The sequence below is a fragment of the Pseudorca crassidens genome, chromosome 15 (assembly GCF_039906515.1).
Source record: "Pseudorca crassidens isolate mPseCra1 chromosome 15, mPseCra1.hap1, whole genome shotgun sequence".
Classification (NCBI taxonomy): domain Eukaryota; kingdom Metazoa; phylum Chordata; class Mammalia; order Artiodactyla; family Delphinidae; genus Pseudorca; species Pseudorca crassidens.
The window spans coordinates 63,201,436-63,221,461 of record NC_090310.1 but is presented as its reverse complement, the minus strand read 5'-3'; the positions used below and the strand labels follow the sequence as shown (position 1 = coordinate 63,221,461).

At 40.9% G+C, this 20,026-nt stretch overlaps 1 protein-coding gene across 2 annotated transcripts in view; it reads right to left on the bottom strand.

Annotated features, from left to right (window-relative positions):
• ASXL1 (ASXL transcriptional regulator 1) overlaps positions 1–20,022 on the bottom strand; it is a 67,237-nt gene extending 47,215 nt beyond the window's left edge. For both annotated transcript variants that reach the window (XM_067707808.1, XM_067707809.1), the window contains exons 1-3: positions 19,886–20,022; positions 13,967–14,049; positions 11,538–11,646 (exon numbers count right to left, since the gene is read on the bottom strand). In XM_067707808.1, the coding sequence (XP_067563909.1) occupies positions 11,538–11,646; positions 13,967–14,049; positions 19,886–19,942 (249 nt within the window). In that variant the 5' untranslated portion in view covers positions 19,943–20,022. The remainder of the gene's footprint in view (positions 1–11,537; positions 11,647–13,966; positions 14,050–19,885) is intronic.
• Positions 20,023–20,026: the final 4 nt, after the last annotated feature.

Sequence of the window (20,026 nt, the reverse complement as noted above, 5' to 3'; positions counted from 1 at the left end):
ATGTGGTCTCTGTCTCAAAATTATCTTACTGTACTCTACTCACCCTTCTTATTGTGATGATATGAGATGAAAAAAGCCTACATGATGAGATGAAGTGAGGTGAATGATGTAGGCATTGTGACGTAGTGTTAGGCCACTATTGACCTTCTTCAAGAGGAAGATCATCTGCTTCAGGTAATCCTAGATCACTGAGCCATGACAACATCAGTGGTTGGGTGCCAGGAGGAGATGATGTCGATGGTTGGTGATCACAGGCGGGACAGCACAGGATGGCTCAAGATTTCACCACACTACTCAGTACAGTGTGCAATTTAATACTTATGAATTGTTGACTTCTGGAATTTTCCAGTTAGTATTTTCAGACTGCAGTTGACCACCAGTTACTGAAACTGCAGAAAGTGAAACCTCGGGTAAGGGGGAACTATACTGTACGTTACAAGATAGCTAAATCTCAAACACCTCACACTAAGCGAAGGAAGCCAGACTCAAAAGGCTACATAATGTATAAATCAATTTACATGACATTGTGGAAAAGGCATAACTGCAAGGATAGAAAACAAATCAATAGCTGGCCAGGAGCTGGGGTCGGGAGAGGAACTGACTACAAAAAAGCAAGGGGGTAGTTTCTGGGGTGATGGAACTGTTCTATATCTTAATTATGGTGGCAGTTACACATCTGTATGTCTGTCAAAACTCAAAGGACTAAAAAAAAACAAAAAACAAAAAACTCAAAGGACTATAACCGGAAAAGGGTGAATTTTACTGTATATAAATATAAAACTGAATTTTTAGGGGAGGGAGAAGCATGTTTTAGCAAAAGCATTTACTGGAGCAACTGCATTCAAGACACGTATGGCATACCTTTAAATAGCACTGTTAAAATGCCAAATAAAATGTCAACACAAATGTGAACTAAAAAAAAAAATGAATTTTTTAAAAAAACTCATAGAGCTGTACACTAGTACACTGTACACTAATACATCAAAATGGGTGAATTTTACTGTAGGTAAATGATACCGTATTTTAAAAACTGAACAAAGATACTAATTTACACCCACAATACTCAGGCTGTGGAACAGCAGGAATTCTCATGTACTACGAAAGCAATGTAAATTCATACGATTACTTTACAAATTCATACGATTACATACGAAAAACAGCTGTACTACCTAGTCATGATGATTAGGTGCAAAACCTCCTGGTCAGTCCCATTCCTAGCAATGTACACACCCTAGAGAAGCTACCGAACACATGCGCCAAGAGACGTACAAGAGTATTCAACGCAGCAGTGTTTGTTACAGCGAGAACTAGAAACAACCCAAATGCACACCAAGAGCAGAATGGACAAAGAAATCACGGAATATTCACACCATAAGACAGCATATAGCAGAAAATATGATGTATTTCAATTAAATGCACCAACACACATCAAGCTCAGAAATGATAAGCACAAAGCAGCAAGTGAGAGAAAAATACATACAACGTGATTCCATTCACATAAAGATATTTTTAAAGCATGTTCAGCAATATATACACATGTGGATAAACCTGGAAATAAAAGCAAGGTAATGATTAATATGAAAATTAGAACAGTGGTTATCTTCCACAGGGAGAGAAAGGGATATGCGCAGAGGTTTCAAAGAGTGCAGAGGATGTTCTGTTCTTGAGCTGGCTGGTGGATACAGTGTGCAGTTTATTTCTCAGTTATTATTATCTAAAATAACAAAATTTGCATATATTCTCTTTTGTATAGTTTATATATTTCACAATTTTTAAAAGTTAAAAACAACATATTCTCAAAGTAAGACACATCACACCCAGTAGCCTTCATAGGCATGTTCTACCAAAAAAACCCAAATAATCTCTGTCTTAAAGAGACTACTGCAAAAATCAATGGAGGGAAAACAGCACAGCTTGTTTTAATACCAAAACATGGCAAGGTTTGAAATCAAAATATCAGATCGGTCACTTATGAACACAGATGTAAGAATCCTAAATAAATTATTCATACTCTAAATCCAACGATGTGTTATTTAAAAGAAAACCATGTCAAAGTGACATTTATCCTAGGAATACAAGGATGCTTGAGCACTGGAAAAAATTCTACTGAACTAATTCACTATATTACCAAATTAAAAGAAATAAACTATGATTCATTTACTCACACAAATACTGAGTACCTACTTTTTCCTAGGGGCTGAAGAGACGGCATTAACTAAATTAAAAACTCCTCCCTTAGAGGACTAGTTCTAGTCAAAGGAGACATACAATAACAATAAGCAAAACATATATAATATGGTATATCACACAGTGATAAATACCAAGAAAAAAAACGTAAGGCAGGGAACAGGGGGACTGGGAGAGCTATGCGGTGTGGAGGCATCAGGGTGCAATTCGAGCACAGACTTGAACGAGGTGGGGGAGCGAGGCATGAAGGTGTTTGGGGGAAAGCACTGCAGACAGCTGAAGCAGCACAGGCAAAATCCTGGAGACGAATAGCGATTGCATGTTAAAGGATCACCAAAGAAGCCACTGTGTTTGTCAAGCAGAGTGAACAAGGGGAGAGAGTAAGAGGAAGAGAGATGGGAGTGAGGGTGGGACGAAGATGGCAAAAGGGCACTGCAAGGATTTTGGCCTTTACCCTGAGTGAAGCGGGGTGGGAGGAATGACACAGTCTGACTGAACTTTTTTTTTTTTTTTTGCGGTACGCGGGCCTCTCACTGCTGTGGTCTCTCCCATTGTGGAGCACAGGCTCCGGACGCGCAGGCTCAGTGGCCATGGCTCACGGGCCCAGCCGCTCAGCGGCATGTGGGATCTTCCCGGACCGGGGCACGAACCCGTGTCCCCTGCATCGGCAGGTGGACTCTCAACCACTGCGCCACCAGGGAAGCCCCTCTATGAGCTTTTAAAAAAATTTCCTGGCTCCAGTGTTGAGGAGGGTGGCAAGAGCAAAGTAAGGAGACCAGTTAGGAAGCTATTACAGTAATCTAGGAGATACTGAAAAGACCCAAGCAGATTCATCCCCTAAATTCCAGACAGGCTCAGAACTTAAACCAGGTACATGGCAGACAAGGATGAGGTATGGAATTGAGAACATGGGAATTGCTAAGTCTACATTAGGAGGAGATGAGCATCCCTACTCCAGTACCATACATCTAAGTGACAACCAGCACCTACTGCTGCAGGAGACAAGTGAAGCCACAAAACTACAATAAACTGAAGTTCCCGCTAATATTTAAGAGTCAAGAATAGCCCTCAACCAAAAATCATCAGACATTTGAGTAAGACATGCGGAGTGCAAAAAGACCCACACTAAAGCATATAATCATGGAAATAAGATCCTAAAAGTTTTCAGGGAGAGGCAATAGAAAAAAGAAGGCAGGCAAACACAGAATCTCAGGAATCAATACGGCACTAGATTTCAAAGGCAACACTGGACATTACTTTTTCTTTCTTTTGAGAAAACAAAGCTTACACTTTGGAGGTTTTCAAACACTCCATTCCCTGAAAAAGAGATCCTGATAAACATTCTGTACTACATGTTTCAATTTTAATACTAACAATTACTATTCTGAACCAATTCTACTGTTTGGCATAGAGAACTGCTACCAATCAAGTCATAACAACCTCCTTCTATGCTTTTTCCACTGCATTTATCTAACAAACATTTTTAAGCACCTACTATGAGAGATGCTGAGGATATAGCCCAGAACAAAATAATACAGATTCTCTGCCCTAAGACCTGGTCAGGAGAGACATCAAACAATCATCCAAATAATTATATAATTATAAAGTTGTAAGTGAAAAGAAGTAAAGTTCAGGGCACAACAGGAAAACCCAATTTAGAGAGAAGGCTCCTCTAAGGGACTGAGATTTAAGTTGATACTCATTAAGTTGAGCCAGGCAGAAGTGGAGAGAAGAGAGTTCCAAATAGAAGACCCTAAAACTGGAAAGAGCTTAAGGAATTCAAAGAACTGAAAGAAGGGCAGTGTGGCTGAGCAAGGTTTGGATTTTTTGGTAAACACCATAGGAAACCACAGACTTGAATCAAATAGAGATGTGTCATAATCAAATTGTTTTTTAAAAAACCCCTCTGGCTGCTTTGTGGATTACAAAAGAGCAAACTGGATTCTAAGGAGGCAAAAGTGAAAGCAAGTAGACCAGGCAGGAGCTATTTCAGTAGCTAGCGTACAAGGATAACTTAGACTAAGGTGGCAGTGGAAATGCAGACAAAAAAAAATAAGGAGTTTTAAAAGAATTGTCAGGAGTTAATTTACCAAAGAAAAGCTGGCATAAAGAGCCAAAGAGAAAACTAAAACAAAAGGATTACCTGACTGGAAAAGCACACATTTCAAAGCCCATCTAGTACAACTGAATCGAAGAAGACAGCATCTTCCAGAAGAAAACAGACATCTTTTTTGGCTCCCTGTTCTTCTCCTGCCTCATGATGCACAAAGAATTTGAAGTCATTCTTTCAGAACCTTGAGTATGCATCTCACATATTTGAGAGCCAACTCATTTGGGAGAAACTTAGAATATCCTGACCTGTCCTCCGTCTGTTAAATACCAACCTCTCAAATAACCAAAAACATGACTTCATACCATTTACTTAAACTCTCTCAGGCTGTTTCCCCCATTAGTACAGGAGTAGGAAACACATTTATGTTTCAAGAGACCAACGTGAGCAGTACGATGCCTGTCTGGAATATAGTTAGCACTCGATTAAGCATCAGTTTCATCTTTTCTACCAGATTATGTAAACCAGAATAAGCAGCAACTTTCTGACACTAAACAAGTTCCTCAAACAACCCTCCCCAAAAGTCTGATATGAAGGATTGAGAAGAGATCAAACGCAGTTTTCATACTGGCTGACCACAGAAAAGTTTAAGCATTTTTTCACACAGTCCCAAGGAAGCCTGAAGTACATACAAGCTCCTCATTTTCCTAGAACCCTGATGCTTTAAAATAACACTTAAAAAATGTTTATAACCTTTTTGTTAAAATATATATATACTGCTTTAGGAACCTTGAAATTATCATCCTGCCCACCCCTCTGAGCTATAAAAAATAATTCCAGTGGTAGTGCTTTCCAAACCTCTGTCCCCTGACCTTTATCATTTACCACTTCATTCTTACAGGGCTTTGAACTTCTGGAGGTAGCAGGACAAAAGGCTGCTCACCTCTTAGGCAAACCAGAGTCTAACCAGGGCTCCATTAACAATCAAGTTCTCTTTTCTCCCTGAGCTTGCTGAATATCCTGTCAGACAACAGAATACCCCATTTTTCAAAGGTGGATCCAGGCGGCCCTTGAGAATTACTCCAATAAGGAAACTTTTACCAAATGACGGGTCAAAGCCTCCATCAAGACCAAATTACTGCTACCACTAACCAGAGTAAATGGTACTGCTCTACTAAGTAGGCCTTCTATGCAGTACAGAGTGGGAAAGGGTTTGTAATAAAACAGTCAGCCTCCAGTAAATACCAAATGCATCACAAAAGAACAGGAAAGAAAAATATCCAGGGCCGACTTACTTTTCACACAAAATAGTCTAGATGCTAAAATGTGAGCACAGGAAGGATCTTCACTGAATTTTCACTCTAGGAGGTTTTCAACAGAGCTCCTGGGTCTGGGAAAGATGCCTTGGGTGCTTGGAGAATGGGATAGGGATGGCAGAATCCACGACAGATGGAGAAGCGGGGTCTTCATGCTTGTTTCAACCAGAGCAGTTTCACAGTCATCTACATCATGCAGCTCCATTTCATGATATGAAAGGTTTTACACCTGAAGTATTTAAATGACCAATCTATTTCAACTTCTCAGTGTTAGAGACAAAGAAGTATAAATGGAGATATTCCATAGGACCTGAGGCACTATGCTGGACCCCAGACCTCAAGTTGACTCCAGTGCTCTTACTACCACCATATACCACTCACTCTGGTACAGAAAAGAATGACCACGATCAGAAATGCCAATATGATTAATGCAGAGGGCAGAAATTCAAACCAACCGCCCATAACTGAAGAGTACAAATCTAAGGACATGAAAAGCTACTTTTGCTTAACAATTATAAGAATTTTCATTACGAGAATAAAACTAACATTCTGAGAAGTATCAAGGCACTCATAAGACGCTTTAAAAAGATGAAGTAACCAAAGATCCTAAAACCTGAAGAAAAACTCTTTATTCTGAATTGGCATAATGAAAAGAAATCAAACTCAAAAGGTAGGGCCGTGGGTTCTAGTCCCAACTTGGCCAAATGCATTTGTTGCAAGGACACACGGTCATGGGTAAACCTAATCTGTTAGAAGTTCAGTTTTCTACCTGCAAAATGCAAATGAACCGGATGATTTGAGAGCCCCTTCCACACTAAAATTCTAGAATTCTACGCACTAAAAAGATCATATATTTGATAAAGCTAACACAGTCTATAAAAGACATCATCTAAAAACGTCACTACCATTTTATATGAAAGAAATTCTTTTTTCTAACAAAGATGATGACCAAAGTTCAAAACTAAAAAGAATAACATGATACCTAAAAGATATCTAAAACATTCAAACTGTTTCGAATGGCTCAGTTTCTGCCTTCAGCAATTAGAAGAACCACATTATGGCCACAGCCTGGGAAAGATTTCTTTCTTTTTTTTCTTTTTTGCCACACCACGCATGGCATGTGGGATCTTAGTTCCCCAACTAGGGATCAAACCCACGCCCCCTGCACTGGAAGCGTGGAGTTTCACCACTGGACCACTGGGGAAGTCCCAAGATTTATTTCTAGTGTCAGCAGATTCTTTCACAGATTAACGTAGAATTGCTCTAAAGAGAGCAAGAAAAAAAAAAAGGGTTCTTAGAAGTTGCCTTGCTGAGAAGAAAAAATAACCCAGAATATGCATATTCTATAATAAAACATATAAAAGAAAGGTAGACTACAAGGAGAACTAGTTGGCTTAAGATATTGATGATGCTATCTTCTACTTTCCATTCAGCCAATATTTATTACATTATGTACTATTTGCCAGACACAGGAGATACAGTGAAAACCAAGTCCCTGCACTGACATTCAAGTGGAGGGAGGCTAATGATAACCAAGTAACCAAACAAACAAGGTAGGACTGTGAAACAACCAAAACCCTCATAATGTTGTGGAATTGGAACTACCGTTAGAGAAAGCCTCACTGAGAAGGTACTTCTGGACTAACAAACAAATGACAAGAAGTTACCCCAGAGCTTTCCAGACATAGGGGCTAGCAAGTGCAAGGGCTCTGAGGTGGACACAAGTTTGGGGCCTTTGAGAAACAGAGTAAATGAAGGCCAGGGTGGCTGAAGTATAATGACCAAGGAGAAGGTGCCAGGAGAGATCAAAGAGGTAGGCAAGGGCCACGCAGGACAGTGGATGATATGACTTGCATTTTTAGAAGCCCACTTTGCTTGATGCGTACCTATCAAAAATCAAAATGGATTCTGGTCCTGTCCTGCCTCGCAAATGACAGACTCTACGATTTGACTGTATGGAAGTCTCCTCAGTATTTAATGGTAATATAAATAGTTCTGGAATCACTGCAAGTGTGGAGTTGTATATGAAAAACTTAATTGTAGATCTATAAATAACATTGTGAAACTGTAAAAATTACCTCCTTCTCGTCCTCCATTTGCTTTTCTTTTATTTGCAAACAGTGAATTTTAATGGATGGATACTTTAAGTGTAGTCATTTATTTTTTTACCAAGAAGATCTTTTAATACTTTAAAAATATATATTCTACATACTAAAAAGATTCAACTGGACTTGTTAGTTGAATTAAAGGACCCCCCTAAGGCTGAGCCCTCTATCACTACATAAGGTATAATAAAGTGCAAATGGCCATGACACTTTGACTTGAGCATCATTCCACAATAAAACTGAACAATGTTCAGATGACTGCAGTCATGACTGACAGTGAGTGCTGCAATGACAACTCACAACCCAGGTTAAACTCACCAAAGACACAAACACCTAGTCACAAAAGCAAAGTAGTTCAGCATGACAGTCATAAAAATGTAGAACACTACAAAGGAGCTCTCACTGGTTTTACAAGGATGGGAAATTCCAAGTGTAAAAAACAATATAAATCCCACCTCTAACCAGGCAATGATGTACACTGACAGCTGACTTCAGGAAAAGCTTAAGAAAAGCAACTCAAAACAAGAATTCAAAGCATGGATAGATTTCACCTCTCCCACACATCCCTGAGTACTAATTCTAAGGCCTGATGCAAGCATCTACATATAGTGTCAAATGTACCATCGCATTACCCAGAACAACTTTTATCAGAGAAGGAACCCTGTGGCATGCCCCCAAAGACTCCAGCTTATCAGTAAAGCTTTGGTAACCATAGATAAGTCCACACAAATGTATTCAGAACTGAAAAAACTCCTCTTTTCAACTAAGTAGTGAAACCACATGGTTTCTGACGTTGATGGCCCACTAGAAGAGATTTCCAGGCAGTGTGGAGAAAAATACCAAGCCATTCTGCACATGCTTCTCCTTAACACATAAGAAACAGACCCAAAAAATGCCACAGGACTTCTCTGGTGGTGCAGTGGTTAAGAACCCACCTGCCAATGCAGGGGACGAGGGTTCGAGCCCTGGTCCGGGAAGATCCCACACGCCGCAGAACTAAGCCCACGCGCCACAACTACTGAAGCCTGCGTGCCTAGAGCCTGCAAGCCACAACTACTGAGCCTGCACTCTAGAGCCCATGAGCCACAACAAGAGAAGCCACCAAAATGAGAAGCCTGCGCACCACAACGAAGAGTAGCCCCCGCTCGCCACAACTAGAGAAAGCCTGCATGCAGCAACGAAGACCCAACGCAGCCAAAAATAAAGAAAGAATATTTTTAGAACTAGAAAAAAACTGAATATGGACTATATATTATATACTACTGTATCATTAAGTTTCTTGACTATGACAATGGTATTGTGGTTATGTAGGACAATGTCCTTGCTCCTAAGACATACATTCTAAGATATGTAAGGGTGAAGTACCAGTACTAGTTGAACACTTTTAAATGGTTCTGGGAAAAAAAGCATATATATGTAGAGAGGGATAAAGCAAATGTGGCAAACTTGTAACAATTAGGAAGAAAGCAAGATAGGTGGGGTGTTCAGTGTAGTACTCCAATTTTTCTGTAGGTTTGAAATTTCTTCAAATGAGGATAAGAAAGGAAAAAATGCACCACCTTGTACTTTATTCAGCAGACCTGGGTCCTCGGATGATGAGGATAGGATGGTAATCAGCTGGTTCAGATTTTTGGTATCCTTTCTTATCCATTCCCAAATAACAATAAAGTAAATGCCTGCACAACTTCTGGAAGATAGTGTGGTGATAATGAGGCAATTAATAAGACTAATCGACACTTCAAACTCTCAAGGAGCCCTGGGAGGGGCGGGGGCAGTGGTGGAGAATAAGGTGTGCCTGTATGTATCAATGCCATCATGGCAAATATATTAACTGAATACAACAAGCAGTAAAGCTATAAGGAAATTATAATCCAATTTTTTCAAATATTATTAATATAAATTATCATTTAGGTTACAAATCGCAGAATTTATGGGCTACCTTCACTTTCCCTGCTGCATTTTACTTTCTGTTGCATTTGCACATATCGGTTTCTAACAGGTCAAAATGTTAAAAGAGACACGCACGGATAGCACGCACGGATGATCAACCAAGCTAAAAGTCTACCAGGGACTTCCCTGGTAGCGCAGTGGTTAAGAATTTGCCTGCCAATGCAGGAGACACGGGTTCGAGCCCTGGTCCAGGAAGATCCCACATGCTGCGGAGCAACTAAGCCTGTGTGCCACAACTGAGCCTGTGCTCTAGAACCCACAAGCCACAACTACTGAAGCCCATGTGCCTAGAGCCCGTGCTCCGCAACAAGAGAAGCCACTGCAACGAGAAGCCCGCGCACCGTACTGCAACGAAGAGTAGCCCCACTCACCGCAACTAGAGAAAGCCCACATGCAGCAACGAAGACCCAATGCAGCCAAAATAATAAGTAAATAAATTTATTTTTAAAAAAATTTATTAAACATGGACTATGCCAAGAATTCTGCCCAGAGCCAAATTACAAGGACAAATGAAACTCAATTCCTATCCTTAAGGTATCCATAGAAATAGGTATTTCTTCTCCCTCTTAAAAGAGAAATGTTCCACTAACAGGCACATTTGTAACACATATAATACACACAACTATAACTATACATAATTACCTATAATTACAATATATTTAATAATATATAATAGAAAAATGCCATTAACAAGCAATTAAGGATAAGGAACCTAAAGGAATATCATAAAGGGTACCATTTATTAAGGACTGACTGTCAGAGATGCATACACCACCATAAAGAGGGGTTAAATCTGTCCCAGGTGACAAAGCTAAATTTTGAATTCAGGGCTCTGACTCTTCCAAGGCTCAGTTTCTGACATTACATTATGCTGCCTTTTAAAGTCTGAAATACTACAAATAAAAACAACATAGCACAGATATCTGAACATAAGATACATCTGATGTGTACTTAAAGATCAAGTTTTATGACCACAGGTTATATAGTTGGTATTTGTTCGAGTGTTTAATTTTTAATTAATTAAAGAAAACAAGTCTATCAAAAACAAAACTAAAAGAGAAAAGTCTGTTTATGGACTACTGCAATTTATAACGACATTTTGGAAGATTATAAGGATCAGCATCAAATTTTCAGTTTCTCACCATCAACAGGTTAACTATGTCTAAATTAGGAGTCAGCAAACTACACCCCCAAGCCAAATCTAGCCCACTGCTTCTTTTTATAAATAATGTCTTATTGGATCACACCCATGCCCATTCGTTTGTGCATTCTCTGTGGCTGTTTTCCTGCTTCAATGGCAGAGTTGAATAGTTACGATAGAGACAGTGTGGCCCACAAAACCTACAATATTTATTTTCTGGTCCTTTACAGAAAAAAATCTGCCAATCCCTGGTTTAAATGATGTATATCACAAATCATAGAAAAATAATTAGCTTGTTCATTTCAGCTCTATTTAAGCTTACGAACTGAACCTGATCTAAGTTCTCTTGCTTTGTAATTAGTGTCACTTGGTAAATGCTGAGTTTTTGAATTTCCACAAGTATTTTCACATTTCAGTTATTTTCCATAGACTAGGTCTTACTTGGCTGTCCAGTAATTTATCCTTCACATATTATTACAAACAAAACTATAATTAAGGCGCATTTGCAATTACCCCCACACATACTTATCCCTCTATTGCATACAATCTGCAGATATAAACAAGGAAAAACTGAATACAGACACAATAGCTGATATGACTAAATAATTCCTAATACTCTGTTCACACCAGAACACCTCAATGCGCCATTTCAGAAAAACAGCATCAGCATCACCTGCCTGCCTATTAGAAATGCAAATTCATGGGCCACATTCCAGACCTACCAGTGATTCTTAGGAACACTAAAAGCTGAAGAACCACTGCACTAAAGTAGAGTTTATATTACTTACCTTGAGTGTAAAAAGGCTGATTCGGCCAGGTAGTTTATAAAATAACCCCTCTCCTCCTCTTGAATTGGAATGTAGCATGGCATTAAGACATGCAAGAGGGGATGTCCCACTGTAAAAATATACAAGGATGGAAGGTGGTCATACAAATCAATATGTCTACTTACTCAAAGCTCTAATACCCTTTAACTCACTCTTAAATCAAGAAAAAGAGGAAGAAATATAAAAGAAAACATCCCATGACAAGAATTCTACTTTGAAAGTGGCAAAAGAGCAACAAATGAAATTCACATAAATCACACCCAGAGAGCTCTGGGATAAGACATGCTATCTGATATCTCCACTCCATACCTGACAATTCTTTAGTGCCTTTTGACAATATGAACCAAACTCTCAAGAAATTTAGAAACACTACACAATTTTTCAGGTACACTCAGGAGTTTTGAAAAAAAAATTACCCAATATTTTTATTTACCCAAAATATTTAAATTAAATTTTAATGTTAATTAAAAACAAAACTGAGTTTCCTAGCATCTATATTCCAACCTGCGTATCATGCTCAGAAACTGCCACATAACATTTTCAACACAAAAACCACAGGATCACTGGTGCTGTCCCAAGAAAATTTTTTTTCCAGTTAACATTTTCTAATAAACACACAAAAGGAACAGTATTTCGTTTGCTTCTTCTCAGTTGGGAAGGGGGAAAGATGGGTTTTATTTTATATCTACCCAGGAGCAATCATTTAAATTTGAATATAAAAAGTCACATGGATTTAGTACCCAATAATGCTCAAACATTAAACCAAAAAAAGAGATAGCATATTAAGTTATATCATGGTCCCTGCTACAACAGTAGGTCGCAAAACAATGACAACTCATGTGAGTTAGCGACTACTTACTAAATCTTAAAACAGAAAAGCTATCAAAAATACAGACAAATGTCCATTATTAATATTAACTGAGTTTGGCGCTAGCATGTTAGTGCTAGGGTTCACCTGTGCACCTTCTCTTCCCTCTCCCCAGCATGTTAAATAAATATAAATATCTCAAGTAAAGCCTCTCAGCATTTTCAGAATTAGAGGCCCTAATTTATGCAGAGTGTTAAAAATAAATTCTGAGTCTAAAAAAGCCATTAAAAAAACCCTATTACTTATTCGGCTTTGGAACACACTGGATGCTAAAAAAAAAAAAAAATTTCACGAAGAACCAATCTCTAAAAGAAACCTTGTGCAGAATCTGGAGTATCGAGTGGGTGTGCTAATGTCTCTGCTGCAGTGGGGAAAGGCATGCTGGCAGAGTCTTTCTTGAAACAGTGTGACTCCTACACACTATACCTCTGTCTACAAATCACAGAGCTGTTCACTCATCACGAGCCACCATGACTGCTTCATAATTCCTGTAAGAGCTAGAAGCAGAAACAAGTTAGGTTCTCAACTCCATCTGTCCCAAAGGGACTAATTTACCTTCTATAGGCACAGTGGTCCAACAGCAGTGCAGACAGCAGCATGATGGGAAATAGCACATAAAAACAAAACAAACAAAAAAAACAATTATAACACTACACAGTGCATAGGTAGTATTTAAATGAATGTATCTAGACAATCCTGATCTTCCCTCCCCACAAAACGTCAGCTAGAGAATGTTTGAACTGACAACTGGAAAGTGAGGATCTTTCGATCCTAAAAGATCAATTTCAAGCAGCTAAAGCTTAACCAGCAGAATATATGCTGCCTGTTCTGAATCCCGAGAAGGAACTGTGCTGTGCTCTCCTCTTTCATTTTAATTTTAAAAAAGGTTGGGGTGAGGAGAGAAAGGATTCAGGACAGGCACTGATTTTTGTTTGTGCCTGCAATTCTTTCTGTGTTTCCAATCTGTTGCTTCTCTAGGAAAAATATATCACAGGATAAGAAAATCAAGGTCACCTCCAAATTTAGTATGCTCATATCATGAATGCCTAGAATCAGTAGGGGGAAAAAAAGCCAGTGGGTTTTATGGTGATTAGACCACCCTTCTTTGATCCTAAAACAAAGGACTTCAAAGATATGGTATAGAGAGAAGGGAAGTTTTAGACACGATGGAGCCTATCAGAGTCTGTCCCTTCTCTATCACTGAAACTTGCAAAACAGAGTACATGAGAAAATGTGCTGACTCCTTACACAAAAAAACAAGCTCCATGTCGAAATTATGGGAGAGCAAGGATAGGGAAAGCCACTGAACCTCTGATGAAAACAAATGAATGTTGAGCCACTCCCACCCTCCACCCAGAGGACACACAACATGGGAGACAGTTCCACACCACCACCAGACGTGTGTGTGTGTGTATGTATGTACACATATATGCACATGCGGACTTTCTCATATCACTGCCTGAGTGCAGGAAGACACGTGTCCTGTGAAACCCTGACATTAAGCAACAAGAGCCATACAAACCTCATTTCCTTTAGTCCTTCTGCCTCTATGACCTGCAGAATCTGTTTTGGTGTCATTGGAGCGTCTGAGTAGTTTTCTAGTACCTGAAGAAATATAAGTGTTCTGATTTCAGTGTGCAACTTCCATTTACATCCATCACTATATAACATGGGCTACAATTCTGCTATGAGGTACCGCTGCTGACAATTTAGTCTTTCCACAGACAAAATTACTTCTGAAACCAAATTACACATATATCTAACTAGTTGCTGAAAGTGACTGCAATTAGATGAAATATTCTAATTCTCAATTCTGAAAACACACAACCTCTTAGCATACATGTTATGATATGTGGGGCCTTAGCAACCTTGATTACCGCTTAACTTGATGCTGTTAATACGGCTAAACCACAGAATACATAGTTTTCTACGCAATAAATTATAAGACAGAAATGCATTTAGGGGCTTCCCTGGTGGCGCAGTGGCTGAGAGTCCGCCTGCCAATGCAGGGGACACGGGTTCGTGCCCCGGTCCAGGAAGATCCCACATGCCGCGGAGCGGCTGGGCCCGTGAGCCATGGCCGCTGAGCCTGCGCGTCCGGAGCCCGTGCTCCGCAACGGGAGAGGCTGCAACAGTGAGAGGCCCGTGTACCGCAAAAAAAAAAAAAGAAATGCATTTAGATTTTCTTTCCCAAGGTACTTTGATTAGTATCCATATTTTTTTATCTTTTTTTGGGGGTGGGGGCCACACTTGCAGGATCTTAGTTCCCCAAACAGGGACTGAATCTGTGCCCTTGGCAGTGAAAGCACAGAGTCCTAACCACTGGACCACCAGGGAATTCCCAGTACCCACATTTTTTTAAATGATGGCTTTTGTGCCACTGGGTTGTGAAATTCTGTTAACTGCCACAGTACATTTTGCCATTTGGCAACATGATGCTGTGATCCTATATGATTGGTGCAAGCAAACAATGAGAAATGGAACATTCCACTTATGTTAGCGACATCTATAACTAAGTCCTGGCAGTAAGGTCATAGTGAGCAACGAGAGCTCTCTCACTTGAAAAAGCCGAGTTGTTTTATAAATGTTATTCTTCTCAGGGAGGAAAAAAGAGAGGCTGTCAATATCTCTGTACCATCTCTACCAGTGCAGCTGCTGAGGTCACTCCAAACCACACCAACATCTTGCAGTCATTTAACAACCCTAACGAAGTACTGTACTGCTCGGTCACAAGTAAAATGTACAGTCCCACAGGACTGCTGTGAAGGTTCCTCTGTGGAAGAACATGAACCCTGAGCACTAAAGAAAGGCAAGTTTTGGAGCAGTAGCTGCTGAAATAAAACCTCTACCAGGGTCCCATTCTTAGCCTCTCTCTGTTCAGTTTTTACATTCTCCTTGGGTGTCATTATCATCTCTCACAGTTTCAACTACTACCAAAATTCTGATAACTCCCAAATCTCTACCTCTAGCCTGGACTGCGGACTGCTTCCCAAGCTTCAGACTCCAAATACTCAGTTCTGTACTGGACGTCCCACATGCTCACCTACTCTAATTCATCCACCACCACCACCACCCCGCCTTCTAACAGTCCTCTCGTTGGTCGGCAGCCTGTCTCATCACCTAATTCAGAAACCCAGGCATCACCCTTCACTCTCACCTGTCCCCCAGTTCCCAACCACCAGTTTCTGACCTAACCTGACACAATAGCCTTTCCGCTAATATCCCTGCAACCAGCCCCGCTTTCCTCAAATTCATTCGTACTCCACTGCCATCCTTCATTCAACAAATACGTGAAATACTCACTTTGTGCTAGGGACAATTCTAAAAATTCACCAGTAAAAAAAGACCAAATCCCCGTTTTTGCATAACTTACCCTGCTATATAGCCCCAGTCAGTCCAACAAAATAAACCTGCCCTAATCACTTTCCCAATTTAAAGTCCTTCAACAGCAACCTAATTATACACAGCGAAAGCTGAAGCTTCCAGAGAGACCACTAGTCCACTGGAAAAGCACAGGTTTTAGAACCAGACAGACCTGGTTCTAAGGAATTCAAATTCTGGTCTTCTAAACTTGGGCAAGTTACCTACCCACCCTAAGCCTAGGTTCCTTCGTTTGTGAAGGAAGGATACTGAGATCTTCCTCTCAGAGTTGTTGTACAGATTAGAGATAATGTACTGAGTGCCTACAGTGCCTGGCACCAAGTAGGTGTGTGCTGGCCTGGCGTACAAGGCCCTCACAATTTGATCTCTGCCTGTCTCTCCACAAACTTTATGTTCCAATAACTATGTGTAGTTCTACCCAGTTCCCACACTCTCCACCCTGCAAATAAACACACACACTCCTATTTTTTGTTACCAGCTCCTGCTTACGTCCTCTGTGACAGACCTAACTCCTACTCACCCTTCAAGATTCAGTTCGGAAAGCACCTTCCTCCAGGAAGCCTTCTCTGCTCTCTGCCAGACAGTTCAAATGTCTCTTTTCATTGCCCCATAGTTGCACAACACTGCTAATTTATCTTCCAAAGGACACTTGAGAGTAAAAGGAGGAGCTATTCATAATTATGCTTAGACAATAAGCAGGAACCAGGATGTCTATTACCATTCATACATCTATGACGGCACTGACCATGGCTGTAATGAAATTCTATTCACCTGTCTGGACCTTCTCCATCCCCAGAAAAACCGTAAGTTCCCCAAGGGCAAACCTTATCCATCTTTGTATTCCAAGAACCTAAGTGCCAAGTTAAGCAGTGTTGACTTGAACAAACCCACAATACAAGCTACTAATGTTCACTGCCACAGATATAACTTCTTTGATACTAATTGTGAGCTAAGCTAGTGAATTTTTGTATGGTAATTTTTTTTTTTTAAAGAAGCATGACTGAAAAATTAGCTACCAATTATTTAAACAGCAGTCAGGAAGAGCCTGAGAATCCAAGAGAGAGGAAACAAAATCTCTAAAGGGAAGTTACATCAAAAGATACAAAGTTTTCACTTTTATTAAAACTGTACATGCCTCCGGCTTTCAGTATAAGAACAATTCAGCAGTGTTCTATCCCTAGTCTGTCTTTCTAAAGCATACTTAAAAAAAAAAGTATCTCTTCTCCAACTTCAAAGGGAAAAAAATGTTTGATGTAAGAATGGTCAGTCATGAATCAAAGTGAAAGATAAAGCATGCAATGAAGAGTTTCTCAAAGCCAGGGAGAATCCATTTAAGGGCATTCAATCTAAAGGGAAATCCACTCAGCTATTTCTCCCAAACAAATTGTTCCTAACAAGTAGGAGGATTTACACCCACCCAACCCCCTAAAGTCTACCTCCTACATCTAGGAAAAACAAGACTACAAAATGTTTGAAAGAAGAATATCTACTTCTCAACAACATAATTAACAGCTGCAAAAATCGACCTCCTGGGGCTTACTACACTACTGAAATTGTCCAGAAGTCTCTTCTTTCCTACCAAAATAGTTTTAAAAGGGCTCCTGGTATCACTTTAGCCACCAATGTGAGCAAGGTTGGGAGCAATATGAAACTGCCCCCAAGCAAGTGCATCTGATCGCCACTGCAAGCACTCCAAATTCACCTGTCCAAAGAGTAATTAGATCTAATCTCCTGCCCTATCATTATGGCTCACTGGAGTCAAGGTTTTCTCTAGCCAGTGTTAAGCCTCACAAACTCTCCAGCACTTGGTTTGTTACAACAATTTTTTTTTCCCCAAATGAGGAGAGAACTCTAAAAGTTCCCCCTCGCTCACCAACTAGTCCCATCCAAAGGGACAGAAAATTCTAAACAAAAAACAATAAAAGACAGGCAAAACTACACACCATATACCCACAAGTCATCTTTCATGTGTTTAAGAGCACCAGAAGTAATTCCAAGTAGGACTTACTATTTTTTAATGAAGAACCATAGAAGTAAAAGAAGAGAAAGAACTTACTGGGATAATCTAGCATGAGTTGAGCCAATGATAAAACAGAAATAGCAACTTAGATACTGGAGTGCAGATCACCGTAAATTCAAGAGCCTAAAGAGGCTTAAGAGTGGACCCCAAATTCCTAGAGACTTTCAACTAGGAAGAGCCAACAAAGCTTTGAGACGAGCAGACTTCAGAATTCTGTCAAGACATAAATAACACAGGATTTAAAGGTACTTTCACCTACCTCTAACAAGTAAAACTCTGGCAAGCAAATTTCCTGTTGGTGCCCAGAGTCATAAACACCTGCAGAACAGAAACTCAGAGGAGAATTTCAATAAACAGACTCAACCTCCAGGAGAAAGAGAGCATGTCCTTTTGGCTCTCCTCTACTCTCCTTCAGGTAAAGCAACAATGGAGAAATCCTGAAACTACCAAGAGATCCTGAGAGCTGAACAAAGCTTCCAAATCTGACTGAACCTGAAAAAAGTATTTAGGTACTTCAAAATCTGCAAATTTCATATGCCAAACCAAAACAAATTAACTGAAGCACAAAACTTCAGCATACAAACTAATTGCTACTTCTGTTTCTTGGGCAACAAATGCCTGAGGAAGGGGATCAGGTACACCAGTTTAATTTCCCCTATAAACCAAACAGAGTTAGTTCTTTTAAGTCAATAACTGAGTTTTACAGGCTCCAAGAACGAAAAAGGTGTACCAAAGATTTGTAAAAACCTCCAACACATATTTGTCTTTTTTTGCACAACACCTTTGAGGCAGGAACCCTACTTCCCAATAAAATGAAAGATTAGAAGGTTGAGCTTCATTCATCATTAAAAGTGAATTACAGCAATTACATATAAACTACAGGGTGTCAAGAGACAAGTATACTATCTGCACCATAACCCTGCTTTGTGACAGTTATGAGGAAGTGACATCTCTGAGACAAGCATAACCTGTTACTACTGTCATCAGCAAGATTTTATAAGAACATGTCTCAAAGTGTCTTAGCTTTGTGGGTGCAAATCCAAAAGGAAGATATTTCACTTGCAAGTCCTCTGACACTTTGAGAACAGAAAATTCACAACCCCCATTACAAGGCAGCTTCAAATACTCAAATTACTCTCTCCTTTGCTAAGTCCTCAGTGAGCATTATCTTCAGAGACACTTGGTCTTTGCCCAACACTTCATGTATACATGCACCAGGACACTAAGGAAGAGAGAACACACGCATACATTCTTTGCAAAGTGTAGTTAGTTCTCTGCAGAGTGCCTGCTTCCAGTCTAGCTTGTGAAGTCCGGTCAGCAGAATCTCAGAACTGTGGTACGTGGGCCACCTGCTTTACAACCAACCCGAGAAGCTGGTTAAAATGAAGATATTCAAGCTCTACTCCAGAATCTCAGACTCCGTAGGTCTTAAGTAGGGCCCTAGGATGAGCATTCTTAACAACCTCCCCAGGTGTCCCCACAGGACACTAAAGTTTGAGAACCAAGGCTCAGGGTTCAAGCTGGGAGTAAGCATTTGCTTCCCTCCACACACCTGGTTTAGATTGCGAATGCTCAAAATGCCACTCGCGTCCTTGAAACTGGGGGCTCTTTCCAACCCTTGGAGTCAAACGCACCACCCCATTGCCCACCAGGAAGCGAGGGAGGAGCTTCCGACCCTTCCCGGAAACCTAACTCCCCCGAGTGCATAAACGAAGCTTCCCCAGACCCCCTAGAAGCTGCCAAATAGTGGGGGAGGGGAGGCGGGGGCCCCGCCGCCCGGAGGGGGAGGAGCCGGCCTGCCAGCTCGACCCCTCCGCAGGAATTTAGAGGGGGGACGTGCAGAAAAAGGCGCCACCTCCGACCCGGCGGGGGACCTCTCCCCACCCAACGCCTTGGGGGATTGTCCCTTTCCAGTAGAAAGGGTGGCCCGCCCCCTCCTACAGTGGGCAGGGCTTCGCCCCTCCCCCCTCCCAGTGGGGGGTGCTCGGCAAGCCAACCCCCCACGCCCCCCATCGAGCCCCCCTCGGCGGCCCGCCTCACCAGGCGCGCGGCCTCTGCCCACGTGCGCTCCTTCTTCCTCTTCTGTTTGTCCTTCATCCTCCTCCTCCCCGGCGGCGGCGGCGGCTCCACGCGGGACCTCCGGGCGGGGTGGGCTGGGGCGGCGGCGGCGGCGGCGGCGGC